The sequence below is a fragment of the Cyanistes caeruleus genome, chromosome 17 (assembly GCF_971803275.1).
Source record: "Cyanistes caeruleus chromosome 17, bCyaCae1.hap1.1, whole genome shotgun sequence".
Classification (NCBI taxonomy): Eukaryota; Metazoa; Chordata; class Aves; order Passeriformes; family Paridae; genus Cyanistes; species Cyanistes caeruleus.
Genome location: NC_141717.1, coordinates 15,717,678 through 15,735,509, shown reverse-complemented (window position 1 = coordinate 15,735,509; position 17,832 = coordinate 15,717,678). Strand labels below are relative to the sequence as shown.

The 17,832-nt window shown below is 51.9% G+C and overlaps 1 protein-coding gene and 1 long non-coding RNA gene across 5 annotated transcripts in view; one reads left to right on the top strand and one right to left on the bottom strand.

Moving 5' to 3' along the window:
- Window positions 1-16,609, bottom strand: part of TRAF7 (TNF receptor associated factor 7) — a 28,164-nt gene extending 11,555 nt beyond the window's left edge. Inside the window, exons 1-6 of one of the 4 annotated variants that reach the window (XM_086854921.1) lie at window positions 16,308-16,609; window positions 7,171-7,289; window positions 6,927-6,984; window positions 5,789-5,880; window positions 1,655-1,771; window positions 309-401 (exon numbers count right to left, since the gene is read on the bottom strand). In XM_086854921.1, the coding sequence (XP_086711047.1) occupies window positions 309-401; window positions 1,655-1,771; window positions 5,789-5,880; window positions 6,927-6,984; window positions 7,171-7,251 (441 nt within the window). In that variant the 5' untranslated portion in view covers window positions 7,252-7,289; window positions 16,308-16,609. Of the gene's footprint in view, window positions 1-308; window positions 402-1,654; window positions 1,772-2,014; window positions 5,881-6,926; window positions 6,985-7,170; window positions 7,290-9,167; window positions 11,949-13,287; window positions 13,450-16,307 lie in introns of those variants that run through there. The other 3 variants (XM_023937007.2, XM_086854922.1, XM_023937008.2) reach the window with 3 other exon arrangements.
- Window positions 16,610-16,869: 260 nt separating this feature from the next.
- Window positions 16,870-17,506, top strand: LOC111936188 (uncharacterized). The gene is made up of 2 exons (XR_002868068.2): window positions 16,870-17,242; window positions 17,361-17,506. It is a non-coding gene; the product is annotated as an uncharacterized LOC111936188 (long non-coding RNA).
- The last annotated feature ends 326 nt before the right edge of the window (window positions 17,507-17,832 follow it).

The following is a 17,832-nucleotide window of genomic DNA, read 5'->3' as shown; positions in this document are numbered from 1 at the left end:
AACTAAATGAAGCTTCAAGCCATTCTTGTTTTATAAGCAACACTTCCTTCACAAGTGAAACACAGCCATTCCTGGGGTGCCCAGGAGCTCCTGCAGAGCCCTTCAGGAGGATTTTCAACCTCATGGAAGCCACAACAAGGAGACTGAAGATGGCCAGGACAGGGTGGCCAACAGTACAGCTCTCCTGGGAATAGCCACCCATTTTAATTAAGCCCTAGTTTTGCTTGACAGTCCCCAGGGAGAGACAGAGGGGACAGCCCAGGCTTGGCTCTGGCTCACACAGGATATTTGGGAGAGCCCTGCCTTACCCCACAGGTTGTGATGACGGGATCCTTAAACACACTGCAGCACAGCTGGCAGCACAGCTTCACGGACGGCTGCTCTGCAAACACCAGGGGCTCCTGCAGGGCACACAGAGGGACACACACAGCGTGGATTAGTCCAAATTCAGCTCTGCAGAAGGAATAACACAATCCCTCAGTGGTGAGCCTCAGGGGCACACCGAGGGTTCCATCATCTCAACATAAAATTCTGTCTGGATCTGCTGAGTTGCAGTAGGGGAAGAACGAGCTTGGGAATGGCTGGGGTCCCTCAGCTCATCACAAACTGGGGGCCACCAGCATCTGGCAGGATCAGCACCTGACAGCAAACTGCACACACCAACTTCTTTGCCAATGGTTTGAGTCACCAGAACTGCGTGAGCTGCACTGGCTGGGACTTGGTCTTTGGCTGGCCTGATCATAGAGTTGTCAAAATTGTACTAAGCCTGAGCTTAAGAGCCATTTTAAAGCAGCCTGCACTCTTGTGTTTTTGAAGCACTCTGAAGGAAGGGCTCATTCACTCCTTAGGAAGCAGAAACAACATGGTTTCTGCTGCAATGGGCTGATCTCTCCAGTTCTGTTTACCAACTAGGACAGCCAGCACAGGGCTCCAAAGCACATCCCCCCAGAGCACCACGGCTCTCCAGGGCTCCAAGCACATCCTCCTGGAGCACCATGGTTTTCCATGCTCACGTTTCAGAGCATTTCCAATCAATCTCTGCAGTTCATTCTGTCTTTATGCTGCTCTCAGAAATGCAAATACAGCCCCCTCGGTTCCTAACTATGAATCTTATCTCTTTTCCCAGATCAGTGGCAGAATGCTGCCTGACCTTTTATTCATCCAGTCTGGGGTTGGTTACTGGGCCACAAGCTAAGCTCAGTTTAAAAGTATCCTCCCCCAGCATGTAGACAATTCCTTGCACCCTCCAGGGGCTTACAATGAAGTCTGTGGGGTGCCACTCAGCCCTGAATGGGGATGGGGCTCCAAATCCACAGGGAATTGTATTTCTCTTGCTGCCTGGGGCCAGACCACCAGCCTGAGCCTTACAGCCAGACCTGCTCTGCTGCACGGCCAGGGAATCACACAGGACTTTGCAAAGACTTACAGTTTTCCTGGGAAGCAGAAAAGCCTCACCATTGTCCTTTCCAGGCAGGGAAATGGTACATGAGGAAGCAAAGTCAGTGGTGGAAGCAAAGTTAAAAGCAGGAGTCTGAGCCAGGCATCGCACGAAATCTGCCCGTGAGAGCTCTGTGTACTCACGACAGTCCACTAAGTTACTCTTTTGACATTGAGCTTCCTAATCCTGCTCCTTCAGACAATCCCAAATACCTACTGGCTCCTCCTCTTCCTCATGGAGTGAGAACGTGGAGCGCAAGGACATGTTGGACTCGGAGTGCAAGGAGCGGACGGAGATAGCGGAGTCGGAGCGGCGCGGGGTGCTGATCGGAGGCTGCGGACACAGAGCAGCTCTGGTCAGTGCAAACAATTCCCAAACTCCAGGAAAAGCCTTCAAGTGCAGTTTTCCCCCTCCACAACACTCAGCTGCTCCACTCTCAGCTGCACTGAGTGCTGTGTGCCCTTGCCTGCACCCTGCCCAGGGACGGGAATCACTTGGGTTTAACTCCCTAAGCCAGGCTGACACGGAAATTCCAAGCACATCCCTTTCTCCAGGGTGCATTCCCTGCACACTTACCGTGCACACCTGCAAAGCCACGGTCTGGAAGGATTAATCCTTCATGGAAAGCTCCGTAAATCTCCCCCAGAGACTGCTCCAGCTCCTGCAATGTCTCTAATCTCTGCAGCAGCACTTGTTGTTGCACTCACTATCTAACTTCTGCCAAATTTCTTTGCGTAAGTGTGGAGACTTCCTTCTATTGAATTCTCTGTGAGCCCGGCTCTGCCGCTTCCTGCTCGGGAGGGGAGAGCGGAGCAGACACCGTGTGCACCAATCCAGAGAGATCCTCTGCCTGTGGCAGCCTCGGGATTGGCTTTGGGGGAATGCTGCTGCTGGAATATTCACCAGCAGCACGTCTCCGAGGGTGGAATATCAACCATCAGCACGTAGCCAAAGTGCCACTCGGTGTCAAAGCGCCACTGGGGACTGCAGACCGTGGGGAGACGGGATTTGAGCATCCAGTGCAGCTGGGAGTGCAGCCACTGCGGGGTTAGTCTGGAAGAGATGCTGCTGGTGGACTGGAAAAGGTGCAGGGAGGAGGAATAAAGGTTTTCAGGGAGTAGAATGGATGCTTTGACAAAGAAATGGAAGAATGAAGCCAGGAGCTTCAGACGCTCCAGACAAGGCACGATGGATGAGCATCTGCACGTGTCACACTCCCCAAGGCTTGGCTGCAGCCTCTGGTCCTGAGGAGTGTTGGCTGGAAGGAGCTCTGGACATCCCTGGCTGCCCACTGGAAAAGGGACTGGCCCTGGCCCAGGCCTGGCACTGCTCAGGGAACAGGGAAAGCTGCACGGACCAGACTCTGCTGAGTTCCTGCCCTGCACCTTGTAAGAAAAACGCTTTTCCTCGTGTTCCCTCTGAGCCTGGGGAGCTGCATTCTGTGTGCCTGCCCTGGGTGCAAACGGGTGACATCAGGCCCAAGGACAGACAGAGGCAATGCAGGAGGGCTGTGGGGCAGGAAATTCAGCAATGAAAGCTGCGAGATGAGGTTCAGAAGCTGCTGCCCTCCCCAGGGACAAAGCATGCTGCAGTCCCAGTGCAGCCTGCCTGGGCTGCAGGAGAGCAGCAGACCAGGATCCTGCTGGCTCCTCACACTGCTCTGCTGCTTCATTTTTATGATCCTGGGCTCTGAGGAACTCAGAAATGCTGCATCTGCTTACAAGCCAAAGCACAAATGTCTTTCCCTGAAAGACAGTGTATTTATTGACTAAATACATAAACCTTAAGGAGGAATGGTTATAATGAGGTAAATCCATTTTATGCGTATCCATTTATTTTATTATTTTCCTCTACTAGTAGCAGAAATTATTAAAATAACCAGAATGACTGTGCACAGTTTGCAGTCTGGAGGTGACAGGGGTGAGGGCAGCAAAGGCAGGCTGTGCAGGGAGGCAGGAGTGTCACCAGCAACACCCAGTGAGCATCACCAGCAGAGAAGGGGAGCTGCAGCGTGCTCAGGAGGCAGGGGTGGGAGACACAGAAGGTTTGTGGCTCAGCTCCCTGTGTCCTGGTTTGGATAATGCTGGTGTTAACTGCACAGCAGAGAAGGGGATGTGCTGAGAAGCATCCCTCACTGTCCCTGTGGGGACAACACAGAATGGCAGAGGGCATGCTGGCAGTTCCACACCCTCTGGGTATCTGCAGCCTTGCCTCTGCCAAGCAAACAAGGATAAAACTCAAGAGACCTCATTTCTGCACTAAACATCAGGCACACCTTCAAACAGCCCAAGGATGGAGCACTCAAACACCTGATGGAAGATGGAGAGATTTTTGCTGGCAATTCAATCCAGCCTCTGGCTCAGAGGTGAAGCTCCCTGAAAACAACAGGCTTTGGACAGCCAGGCAGCCTCCATCCATCGTATCCAAATGTTCCAAAATTCAGCTGCAATCTTGAGCTGCACTCCCAGCACCTCAGCCTCCAGCTGGTTCCAGCTCCATGCAGGCACAGCAAGGTGGGAACCTGTGGCACTGTGTCCAGGAAGGATGACAGAAGCCACTCAGTAATCCCTGCCCTGCACACAGAACACACTGTTCCGCTTTGTTTCATTAACAGCAGCTTTACAAGGAAAGAAAAAGGGGTGGTGGAGGTCACAGGAGAGCTCAGAGTCATCTCCAACTGTCTCTCTGATGGCTGAGAAGCTCTTGGCAGCTTCTGGAGGAGGGAAAACTCAGTGATGAGGAAGGGAAATCCCAGATTATTTCTTGACAAAGCAAATGAAGCTTCCTAAGAGGGTTAGTGAGTCTGCCTGGAGCAGCAGGCAGAGCAGGACCGAGGTGGTTCTGGTTTGTCAGCACCTCACGCTGCTTCCTGAACCACTCATTAATCTCACTATTTTTGCTAAAGAATATTTAACACTCCAGGGAAAGTGGGCTGAGACTGTCCAAGAGGATTGAAGCTGGCTCTCAGCAGAGATCTCCCCCACTCTTGGCTGCTCACCCCAGTTTGTGCCAGTGGGGTTTTCAGAGGAGTCAGGGAGTTTCATTATCAGATCTGGCTAAATGAAATATTTACAGCATCCCCTCCTCTGGAAAAATCCTCTCCTCTGCCCTGTGAGAACTGCCCAGCTTGTGAAAAGGGCATTGTGAGCCCAGCACTGAGCCCACAGGGTCTGTGCTGACAGCCAGGGGTGGCCTGAACACTGGCCCAGCTCATGGGGTCAGTGGTGGGCTGGAGAGCTGCATTTGCCAAGGACACCAGGCAAATTTTCAAAGGACTTGTTAGAAAAAAGACCAACAACAAACAAAACCCCCATGGGCTCACATAAAACACAGCAAGATCTCTGAGCAACAGAAGGAACTTTAGAGGATGCTGACAATAAAATTCTTTGCAATCTGGTGTCAAATTTATTTTAAGAAGTGCTGCAGCTCCTCACTGTTGCTGACCCCAGTCTCTAACTCCAGCAGCAATGATCCATTTATGTCTGGCTTGGAAATTGGGTCTTGTAACCTAAGCCTACAAGTATTTAAGTTGAAGTTTGCTACTAATATGTTTAGATCTGAAGAAAGCCTGTGGTTGTGAGATGTGGCTGGAGCACCAGGGACAAGAGGAGGTCCAGCCTTGGAGCTGTCCATCCTTTCATCAAGGTTTGCTTTGCTATTCTTGATTTAATTGATTTAGCTAACTTACTTTCTCTCCAAGCAGCTAACACTGGAGCCTGTTAAATCACTAAATTCCCAAGAAGAACTTGCTCAGAAGTGAGTGAGAAAACTGGATACAAAATTGGGAACTGCTTTACCACCAAGATACTGGGAGACATGGGAATGGTCTGTGTGGGAAGCCCAGCACAGTCCATAGTGCCCAACATCCCACTCTGCAGGTTCCAAACCCTCTCCCTGTGGTCAGAGGCCCCATCTGGAGGTGGGAATAGGAATGGATTCTGTAACTCCACAACTGCAGAGCCAGCTGGGATCCATCCAACAGGGCTCTGCCTGGTCCCAGTCACAGCCCAGACATCCCCTGCAGGAGCTGTTTCCTGCTGTCCCAAGAGCCAGGTACACCCTCCCAAGGAGGCCCAGGGATTTGTAGTTCCCAGGCTTTGGATCCACAGAGTTCAAACAGTGTGGAAAGCAGCAGGAGCAGCCCCAGCCTAAAGCCCCAGGTCAGAATGAGCTGCTTCCCCACGGCGCCAGCCTCGGGAGCAGCCAGGAGCGCTGAGGCTGGTCCTGCCCCTGGGGCACATGTAACACAGAGAATGATGAGGCAGGCAGAGGAGTCCAGAGGAGCTCCAGACACCTCTTATTTCACTCCTGATCAGCTAAGCCAGTCAGAAGGGTCCTGACAACACCTACCATGCCATCATCCTCGTCCCGTGGGGAGTACGTGAGGGTGCTGGAGGAGGACGGGGTCCGACGGTGCTGCTTGAAAGTATTGGTCCCGTCAGCTTTAAAGGGAATTACAAAAGAAAAACAAGTATTTAGGCTCCTCAGAAACATTTCCAAGCTATGGGACAGCCTCTGTAGCTGTGAGTGATCCTTAGACAAGGAAAAGACTAGGGATTCTCCAATGCTGGTTCATGACTGGATGTATCAGCACAGGCAGAACCCTGATCTCTGAGAGCTTGCCCAGAAAAGAGCACAGATAATATTCTGTCAGGTCCACAGGTTAAAAATACTATTAAAAAGAAACTTTATACTCCCACATATCTCAGTCACCAATAAAAATTGCCTGGATCCAGGGAGGTCTGGATATCCCTGAGGCACAGGGGAGCCATGCTAAATTAAATATGAAATATTTGTATAGAGATCATGTATCTGACTCTTATACTATCAAAGCCTGAATGTAAATATTCAGGAGTCCAAAACCATCCAGAGTCCAGGACAAATGTAATTCAAACATTTTTCCTGGGCAGATGTTCATTTCCTTATCAAAATCAGTGTCAAGTGTTTTTTGTCTCTATTAAAGGAAGGATATTTGTATTCCAAAATGAAACCAGGCCTCTTCCTACATTCACCCCACGTGTCAGGGCTCAGGCTTCCCTCACCTGCTGAGCTTAGAGGAACAAGGCACAGGAATTGTAAATGAGCAGGGACATTTGCATCCCCTCCTGTCTGAGCTAAAAACGGCCACGGGGTTTTACCAAAGCTCCAGAGTGACTCACAGTCAGGCACAGAAGGAAGATGGAAATTTTCAGCATTGGTGACAATTCTCACAGGGATCAATAAGATTTGGTGCTGAGCTCAGGATCAAACCCTGTTGTACTACTCTGTTTTCAGCACTGCCATCCCAGTGGCACTGCTCAGTCTGCCTGAGGAGAGAAAATTCCTGTGCCTGCTCATTTCCATCATGTCAGGACACTTGGGCTGCATAACACCAAACCCAGCCCTCAACACCTGGGTAATGACCAGAGAGATTCTCCCAACAGCTTTATGATCTGTAAAACAACAACCACCACCCTGGGATCACACACAGTACACGTGAAACACTCACCCTTTGTGATGGTGGTCACAGCAGAGAAGGCTGGTCCAAAAGTTGTTTCCATTCTTGTCTGCAATATTGAAAAAATGAATGTCAGGACATTTAAAGCCTTCAGACTCTGCCTGAGCTGGTGAAATACTGCATACACAGCTTTTATCTGTGAAAAATGAGATTTTAAGTGGCAAGAAAATACCCTGTTTGAAAAGCAAGGATGAGAAGACAGGAAGCAGCCCTGTGCCACCAGCAGTGGCCTTACCCCGTTAGTGTTTTCAGAAGTAGTGATGCTCGTTGTGCCACTGGAGAAACGATTGTAGCGAGCGTTCTTGTTTGAGCTCATAATCTAGGCCAGCATCTGTTAGTCATGGGAAGCTTGCTCTGTGGAAGAAGAAGGACACAAAGGGAGTTAGGCTGGTTGTGGGTATTTTCCTGGGCTCAGAGAACACTCTTCTGCAGCACAAAGCCCAAGTGTTTACCTAAACTCACATAAACCTGGATTTTCAGAAGCAAGAGGTGAAGACAAAGACAGATTCCTTCAAATTATTCCTGAGTGAGTGTTCAACATTTTTTAAATATGATTATTTTATAATAAGAGCCTCATTTCTCTTCGTCCACAGTTTCACTAGGCTCAAGTTTGCAAAGTCAAGAATTCCACAACAATAATCTGCAGAAACACAAGGAATTTGCTTTCTTTAACCTCTGCTGAAACCTGATAGTGCTTCAGGGCACAATTATGCTGCTGTCCCAGCAAATCTGACAAGATGCTCTCAGTCTCCTTCAGAGCCAGGACAGCCTCAGGAAGGAGCTGCAGCTCCTCTGCCATCACACAGAGGTGCTCCTGGCTCAGTTTCTCTCAGAGAGGACAAAGCTCAGCCTGGCACTGGGGAGGTGAAGTGTCTCAGGTGTTTCCAGCAACTGGTTTTCTCTAATCTGGGAGTGACAAGTCCTAAATCTCCAAGCTCTTTATAAAAACACCACTGTGATTTCTCCACTTTACAACAAGGGAAACTGAGGCTGAGTGAGAGAGCTGGGACCTGGGATTTGTGCAGGGATTCCCACCCCCTTGGAGAGCCCTGGCAGGGGCTGGGCACATCCTGCACAAGCATTTTAAACACTGCAGAGGTGACAGCTGAGCTGTCCTCGGGCCAGGCTCTGCTCAGGGCCTGACACAGCACTTGCTGGGGCTCCCTGCAGCTCTGCACCCAACAGCAACAGCAGAATCCTGAGCAGGGAATTGCTGCTCAGGTCTAGACTCTCAGAAACAACTAGAATAGTCAAAAAAATCACAAAAAAAACCCCAAAATTACAAAGAAAAACCCATCATAAATCCTGAAACCAAACCCAAAACCATCTGAAAAGCAGGGATCTGGATAATGTTTTCCAGACACGTGACAGCACTGTCCTGGCTGCTTGCAAATGCCAGATCCCTGAGGAGATGCTGAGCACAGAGTCTGGAGTTGTCTCAGAAGCAGCAGGAATGAAGCAGAGTTGTGCTGCAGCATCGGGGAGACCTGCAGAGTTTAAAGCTGGGCTCCAGCACACCAGAAGTTTGGCTTTGGCCATCCTTTTATTCCTGTCCATGTTCCTGAGGCCACAGAGAGCAGAGGGAGGGTGGGAGAGGGCAGACAAAGGGTTTGGGCCACTGTCCCCAGGAGATGGGAGCCCCACTCATGCAGCCTCTCTCCCTCTGGCAGCTTTGGATGAACCACTGCAGCTCTTGGCTTCCTCCAGGCAAAAATTCTCCCCCTCTGCACAAGCCTGAAGATTCCCCTTTTCCACTTCAAAGCCTGAAGATGAGAGGTCTCCAGCTGGGGTCTCCAGATGATGCAGTGCTCATAAATTAAGCAGAGCAAGTATTTCCACGAGTGATGGCACAAACTGCCGCGTTTCCTGGGATTTCCCTTCTCAAGGTTTCATTATCTCATGTCCAGTAACATGTGTATCACTAAAATTCCCCTCTCCACAGGTTCCCTACATCCAGCAGTACAGCTGGGCTCACCACTCTCCTCTGGAAAAGGGATTCTGCACTCTGCTCCTCCCATTATTGGGTGGAAATAGAGAAATATTCAAATTTCCAGGGATACGAATCCATGCAGCACCTACCCACACACCCTTTATCCTACTCAGAGGCAGCAGAGGATTTGCTCCCACTTCATCATCCACGTCAGTTAAGGTGAAGGGAGCCTTGCATATCAGATATTCCTCTGGGGGTTTAGGGCAAACAGTCATTCCCAGATGGAAAGAGAGGAAACCCACCCTGATGGAGGATCGTGGGCTGTCTGGAGACTCAGGCAGAGCTTTGTTCCCTCTCGTTTTCAGGGTATGTATCACCTTCAGATGGAACAGATGGAGACTCAAGCAACGGGAAACACTCAGAGACAGGGAAAACAAAAATGGGGATAAAGTGACAGCGTGAGGAGTTGTGTGATATCATTAAAGGCTGGCTCAGATGTGCCACAAGCAGTGACTGCAGCCACCTGAGCCACTGCAAGGACCCTTCAATCCAAAAAAATCCAAAGTGGGGAGGGAATGTGGAATACAGGGATTTTCCACTGGCTGTTTATAAGCTTGACCTGTGCCTGCAGCTTGGCTGAGCAAGGTACCTGCAGCAGCAGCAGGGAGCCTGCTCGTGTCTGCTCCAGAGCAGAGGAATGTGAGAAATGGAAAAAATGTCCAGCAGAATATCAGCCAGGCTGCACAACATCAGCAGCCACAGCGCTTCTGATGCCAGCCCAAACCTCTGCACCCACCACACACAGGAGCATCTCAGCAGAGCAGACACCCAGAGCATCGTCTGACAAGCTCCTCACACCTTCCTTTCCATCTCAGAGCATTTCCCAACTGATATCAAAGAAATTAAAAGGAGGTAGAAAAGAGCTGATGGTGTCAATGTTAATGCCAGCTTCCCACAGCACTTGTAAAAATCTCTGCACCTTTGCTTGGCATCTGAACCCTGCCAGCTACACTGTCCTGTGCTCCCAGGCCTGAGGATGAGTGTCCCTCTTGGTGCTGGGAACCCAGCCTGTGATCCAGATTCTACTTGCCTGGATTTATTTTTTAAATTTTATTTTAACATGCAACATCAGTGGTTTTTACAGTAAACAAAGAGGAGGGAAAATCTTCCCAGGAAAAGGGAAGCTGTGGGGGCCCGATATTCAGTAAATCCCACAGGTGATCATAACCAGATGTGGGGGAGAGCAGGGATAGGTTTCAGTATTTGCACATCACAGGGATCAACTCGAGGCTTTTGAGTGAGAATAAAAGCCTTAAAATCCTGCTGTAGTAATCCAGGCAAGAAAAATCCCAACCAGCAGTAGCTGCAGGGGGAAGCAGGGCTCCTTCTCCCCACTCCAGCCACAGATCAGCCCATGGCTGCACCTCAGAGCTGGGAGGAAAATCAGCACAAGGGCTTGGATAATTCTCCCTCTCTGCCCACTGAAGCTCTCTCCAGGGTTATTCACCCCCAAGAAAACTGCTGGACTAGCAAATTGTCCAGTGGGAAAGGCAGGCACGGGTTATCCTGCCCTGGCTGACGTGAACTGCCTTATCTCACAGCTTGGGTATTTATGGCGTAAGACACGAGCTTCTGTTCCTCTTACAGCACTCACAACAAGAAGGGTTACACATCCTGGAGAGTGTTGGCACATCCCCAGGGAAATACTCCAACAACAGCACCGGCAGCTCCCTGGGACAAGGGCAAGATGTGCAGGTGCCAAGGGTGTTTATGGGCTAATTAACTATTCTGTGCCCATCAGCACCTCAGGGTGACGAGGACTGTCAGCATCTGGTCTGACCTGTACAGCACAGGCTGTAAGAATGCAGAGCCACAGCAGATCCCTGGAGCCTGCTGGTCACTCCTCAGCCCAGGGAACAGCAGGACACGGCTCCCAGGCACCGCTGCAGAGCTCAGCTCCTGGCTGAGGATGGTGAATAAAAGCCAGCAGTGAAATCACCACATCTGCAGGTGACACTCAGCTCCCCCGAGCAGTCAAAACCAGCTGGTGGTGAAGAACTTGTGAAAAACCCCACAAAACTAAGGAGACAAAGAGGCTAAAATCTAAAAGACCTGAGCCAGCAGGACATTTCTTACACTCTTCAGATGTCACTCAGTGCAGGAGGGACATTAAATACGACCAGAAGTTCAGCCTTACTGACAGGATGTGGCACCTCCACCTGATGAATCTCTGAAACAGTCTTTTTACCGTTTATACATTTTTCTTATGTCACACCAGCTTTTCTGAGTGTCTTACAGTGAGACCATAATTGTACTGAGCCGTCATCAATAAAAATAAAAGGGATATTTTTAATTGCTCCTACTTTTACCACTGACTGCAGGACTGAGAGAGAACATTCAACAGCTGTTTGAACACTGCCATGCCTTTGAACAAATGGAGTTCAGAAAGGAAAAGCATTTCATACGGTGCTTTTCCTAAAGGATAATGAAGCCTTGGGATAGAAGAATACTTTATGTTAAAACCTGAAGCTGTAACTTTCAAATGTTCCCATATCTGGATCAAAAGTGATTGCTCTGGTGAAACGAAGCAGCTCAATTTTCCCAGAAAAAAATAAAATCAAATTAGAACTTAAAACAGAGGCCAATATTCAGTCCTGTTCCACGTCACAAAAGCTACATTTGAAACTTTATTTTTATTTCAGGTAACCTGGGAGGATCCACCTACAACACCAATTTTGTTATGCAGCCCAGGTCTCAACAGTTCTGACCCTGCAATCGAAATTGTCCTGTGTGGGCTCAGCACCTCCTCAGTCACTGCTGGGCAGGAACATTCACAGCTCTGCCACACAGGGACCTTAATCAAAAGGTGCTTTAAAATTTGGCCCTGCCATTGCAGAGCTGCGTGCTGTGCCTCTCACAGCTTGTGCTCTTCCACATCCTCCACAAAGAACAGAACCCTGAGCCCATCACATTGTTCAACTGTGGATTTGGTGAAGGAAAAAGAATAAAACCCCAGCCAAGCCCTGAAACCAACAACGTCCTCCCCCTCCAAGGCAAAAACATCTCAGTTCTGCTGCAGTTCCTCGGGAGGGAATGGCCAACTCCACGCAAGGCAGATCCTGATGAAACATCTCACACTTCAGAAGCTGAGAACAGTCACTCTCACCACTCACACCACAACTGCTGCTCACTGGTGCTCCTCAGACTTGTCTGACAGAGAGAAAAACCGGCTGCCAAGACCCCACGGGGTCCTGTGGGCTGCCTCAGCTCTGCTGTTGGTCTCTCTGCTGCAAATCTGACAGGGAGAGGGGCTTGCAACTCAACTGAAAAGCCCTGCAGACATGGCAGGGCAGCAGCAAAGACTGGGGGGATGGAGAGATTTGGCCTCTGCTCTTCCAAGGAAGCCAGAGAGGAATGTTTGTCTCACCTGGATTCTGCTCTCCTGGAGTCCTGCTAGAGCCAAAGCAATCAAAGCTCCTCTCTCCTTTATTCCCCAATTCCTGTGCCATGGCTGAGGCCTTTTCCAGCTGCTTTGCCACACAGTTGGCTTCAGTGCATCCCTGGGAAAGCTGTAACCACCCCATCACACTGTGGGATTCTTCCAGATTAAAGTCATGGGAAACCTGAGCCCATAACCATGACTCAAAAAGCACAAAGTATCACTTCCACCCCCTGCTCCCCCCAACATCCTCCAAAGCTTTGACACCTCGTGACACACACTCTTCTCTGCCCTCTGGATGCAAACACAACACTTCAAAGATCCAGCTGAAATGCATCATCTCCTTCAGGAGAAAAAAAAAAAATCCAGAAAATTCCAGTCACCTGCTCTTTTTTGTAAAGTTTCCTTGGACTTTGTCACTGAGAACATGCAGGAGGTGCCCGTAGATACCAACACTCATCCATCAAATTAGTGATCCTTGGAGAAACAGCACCAAATCCTTGATTCCAAAAGAAATCAGGGCATGTGGACACTTCCACGATGGCAAATCTACTGATAGCTTTGAGACAGAAGCACCACTGAGTGTCCCACAAGCCCCAAACACCACGGATTAAACTCTCCCCCAGTGACTCAGAATTCCAGGGGAGGCAGTGGGACACCACTTCTCACAAACCCTGCCTAAGGAACATCGAGGATTTCCCACTTCTGGAACACCAGGAACAACCTCAGGACACACTTGCTGGGGTTGCTGCAATCAAGCATTTTGTGCCCTTGCAAAGGTCACTCCAAGGGACCATAAAATCAGTGTAACAGCTGCTGGACAGGCCACAGGTGCCCCCTTCCTGGGGGGACTCAGGTACCTCCTGCTCTCTCCTGAGGGATAAACCAGTTCCTCTCTCTCTGCTGAAGAGGAGCAGCTTCCCCAGGAATGCTGCTGACAGCCTGACACCCGGAGCCAACACTTCTCCTTGGAGGAAACTCACCCTTGGCCATCCCGGAGCGGCGGAAGCCGGCGAGATGCCACCACCATGCCCGGTTCCTGAGCTGTGGACAGGATTTTCCTCGGCCAAAGTGCCTCTTCCGCTTCGTGTGTGCGAGCGAGGATCGCTCCCCACTGATGTAAACACAAAGGCATGCGGAGCAGTGGGCGAGATGTAAATCCAGCTGGAAAATCCCACAGCTCAGCCAATCTCCAGGCTGCCTCCCAGCTTTGCCCCGGCTGCTCCAGCTTCAGTTTAGTGCAGGAAAAACAACCTCGCTCTCAGCACACATGGATTTGTTCCCCTGATCAGAGAAAGCTCTGGGGACAGAAAAGTCCTTCGCTTGCTTTAAGGGGACTTTGAGTTTCTCACGTTCTTTTATTCAGAATTCTGAATAACAAACAACAACACGCTCTTTGCCTGGAGAGACAATCCAGGGAAATGCAGTTAAATAAGAACAGCCACAAAAAGGCAGAGCTGGGGAGCAGGACTGCCCCGAAACACAGACACTGATGGTGGTGCCAGGACACCCCTCCCACAGCTGAGGCTTTCCTGGGCCCAGGCACTGCCCTGCTCCAGCCCCAGGACACCTCGTTAAAAGCAGGAAGGTGACTCTGAAGCTCCAAGCTCAGCTCAAGGCAGAGCAGGGGCAGCCTGAATGGGTAATTTGGGGTTCTGCTGCTTCAGGCTCCTGGGGGTCTTGCTGAGCTCAGAGAAGGGTGACATGTACCCCTGTGAGCAACCAGCTGCCTCCATCCTTGTGCCAGCTGTCCCTGCAGCCCCTGATCCAACCCATGGGCACAGGGATGTGCTGGTGTGTGCCTCACCATGACCACGGCAAAGAGGCACAGGCAGGGAAGGGACAGCACAGGGAATAAAAACCGGGAGGGAAGAGTTCCAGCAGACTGAACATGGCTGTAACCCGAGTACTGGAACCCAGGAGGGATTTTCTCTCCAGTGCTCTCCTCCTGGCACACCTGGGCTGAGATACGCCGTGAGAAAGGTACAGTCACGCTCCAGGAAATCCCACACTCGGGGCCAGCAGGGCTTGGAAGGTCCTGAGGAACAGGGGAACGCTCCAGGTGACCGATGGCTGAACCCCAGTGAGGCTGCAGAGTGCTCAGGAGTGGCCAGGAGCACCCCCAGGGCAGAGCTGGCACCAGCACACGGTGCCCTACAACCATCCAGAGCCTGCAGGGCTCCCTGAGGCTCTGGCAGCACCTCGGGGTTGTGGAGCCCTGGGAAGGGAAGGGCTGACTTCAGGCATGGAACAAAAACTTCCATACGATGTTCACACATGGGTCTAGGCCATCAGAGGCTGTGCTGCCACAGGAGAGCTCACCCTGGGATCCAAACCACCCAAAAACTATGGATTGGGGTTTTTTTGTTTTCCTTGAGTCCAGTCAATATGAAAACCCCACGTGAGTGTTAGCAGTGAAGGTACCAGCATCCCCTGACTGGAAGAACCACTGTGGCTCAGGTTTGCCATTTCCACAGGGTGAAACATTCCCTCCCTCTGGCCGTGTCACCTGCACACAAACCAAATCCCAGCGCCAAAACCTTCTGGGTGGATTCAGCCTGTCCCTTCCCTGCTCCAAACAGGGGACCCCAGGACCTGGAGGGAATCCAGCAGGCTGCAGACAGTGCCTGCTCCTGCAGCTTCCTGCATGATTTTAGGAATTTCCCTTCCCAAGGGAGGAGCAGGTTGCACATCAGGAGGAATTTCTGGAAAGGGTTGTCAGGAATTGGAAGGGGTTGCCTGAGGAAGTTCAGAGTCCCCATCCCTGGAGATGTCAAAGGAATGCCTGGACATGGCACTCAGTGCTCTGGGCTGGGATCAGGCACAGGCTGGACCCAATGGTCTTGAAGGTATTTTCCAACCTAAACAATCCTGAGATTCTGTGATCTCACACTACTTTCACTCATCAAGGGCTTTCTGGAAGCATCCTTCACACCCCAAACCCTCTCCTGCAAGCCCCACCATCCTCACTGGATGCTGGAAGCTGGAAGCACTGACAGACAAACACTTGAGGCCAAAATGCAGCAGCTGTTTAAGAGGAACCCGACTGCTCAGCGCAGGCTGAAAACACATCACTGGGGGGGAAAACGCACAGGGAGGCAAAATTAGACTGCTGGCACCGAAACAAAGGCAGAGCAACGTTGCCAAAGTGGAAAAAACAACTGCTAGGTCACAGTTCTTAACACAGCTACGCCCTGGCAGGGACAAGAGCCTGGACCTGGCGCGTTATGGATACGCCAAACCCAGCTCCTGTAACACTCAGCAGCCCCTGGCAGCAGAGCCACTGTCTGTGACCCCAGCAGAGCTCAAAGGGAGGCTGAAGCCAAGGGAAATCCTCCCTTCTGCTCTTCCCAGCCCAGGGATCCCACAGGGGCAAAGCGTTTGTCTGTCACCGGGACAGCAGCGGCAGGGGACAGAGCCCAGGAGCTCCCTGGAAATGAGAAGAGGATGGCACAATCTACAATCCATAATCCACAATCCATAATCCACAATCCATAATCCACAATCCACAGCCTGACCCACACCTGCAAACGTCCTGGGGTACTACGGGACCGACCCCAGATATCCCACATTTTACACACTGTGCACCCAAAGCCCAGGGAAATGAGGTTACTGGCGGGCAGGAAAGAACCAGCAGCAGCACGTGCTGCGCTCGGACAAGGAACGGAGCAGAAAACGACGAAACTTAAAGAGGAAAAGCCAAAGCTAAGCAGAGTCTGCGATGAGAGGCAGCGAACACACCGGGAGGGCAGCGGGGGCGATGAGCGAGACCTGGGAGGGATTCACCGGGAACGGAACAGCGCAGATGATGCTGGAGCTCCTCTGAGCGCCCCAAGAGAGCCGCTGGCACCCCCAGACACAGCGGGCCGTGGGCACGGGGCAGCCCCGGGAGCCTCCGCCGCCACTTCCCCGGCCCGCGGCCCAGCTCCCCGGCCCAGCCCGGGCCCTCCCCTCACGGAGCCGCCCGGCGCGGCCCGCCCGGCTTCCCTCGGCCCGCCCGTACCTCCCAGCGGCGGCGGCGGCCGCAGCGCCGGTGCCCGGTCCCGGCACATCGCGCCCGGGCCTGATCTCCGCTGCCGCCCGGCCCGGAAGAGCCGCGCCCAGCGCTCCTCGGGACTTGTAGTCCCGTGCACCGCTTCCTGCCCGCGCCGCAGAACCGCTCGGACTACAACTCCCAGCATCCCCCGCAGAACGGCACTCCCTGCTACAACCACTGCTGCTACTGGTTCAGCCCGGCCTCCTGCAGTGACCAATCAGGAGATGGCAACAGACGCCTCGGGCCACGCTGCGCTGTCCATCGCCATTGGCGCGGAGGAGAGTGGCGGCCAATCAGCGCTGGGAGAGGTGGGGCGGCGGTCACGCCAACAGCTGGCGATTGGCTGTGCCCACAGCAGCCTGACCAATTGCGGCGTGGCAGACGCCATAAAAGACGTAGCGTGGAACACGAGCATTCTTTTCAGCCAGAGGTGCGGGAAGGGGCGGGCGGGAGCGGGGCTGGGAGCGGGGCCGGGAGCGGGGCCGGTAACCGGGGGTATTACCGAGGGCGGGCCGGTGATGATCCACATTTACCTTTCTGACACCTCGTCTGAGGGCGGCGGGCGGCCGCAGCCCCTGCTGAGCAGCCACGGCTGAGGTCCGCGGTACCGCGGCCCGGCTGAGCGGGCGGTCGGAACCTCCCCCTCACGCGCTGCCTTCTCCCCTCAGGGCTCGGCGGGAACCGGCGGTGGCGGCGTCCCGGAGCCTCCGTGCCCGATCCGCGGCGGGGCCCGGCGTTCTGGGCCGCTAAAACACGCTGTCCCCTGTTCCGGGGTTTGCGGTAAGTGGGGCTGAGCCCCATAGGGAAATCCTCTACAACTTGGAAGCACAAAGATGCAGCAGCAGAATGGGCTGGAGGAAAGAATTCACCGACTTTAACTCGCCTTCATGGGTTAGTTCAAGGTGAATGTCTGGGCAAGGTGATGGGTGCAGTAGTGTGAGTAAATGAAGGGATTTACACTTTTAACTTCAATGCTACAGTGTGTAGATGGACAATTTAAACCCTTTTTTTGTTGTTTAGCTCCGTGGAAGATAACAAGGTACTCCTATAATGTTTTACCAGTCTCAAGACCAGCCTTATTCCTAATTTACTGCTGTATTTCTGCTTTGGCTTCTATATAAAACAAATTTTGTAGCTTGTGGGTGAATAAAGTTTTGTAAAGTCTGGGTTTTGCTTTTGTTTATCACAGTTTCCATGGGTGACACATAACTTTACAGACTGACAAAACTTGTGGGTACCCGGTGGAACTGGAGTGCATTGAAATTTGCTGCACTTTGCTCAGCCCCACTCTCTTCTTTGGAATCTTGGAGTCACTTTGGTTGGAAAAGACTTTTGAGGCCCAAGTCCAACTGTTGTGCCACATGCACGTGGCTGTTCCATCCCTTCGGGAATGGGAACTCCAGCGCTGCCCTGGGCAGCTGTGCCAGGGCTGGACAACCCTTTTTGGGGAGAAATTCCCCCAATATCCAGTTTAAACTGGATTATACCCTAG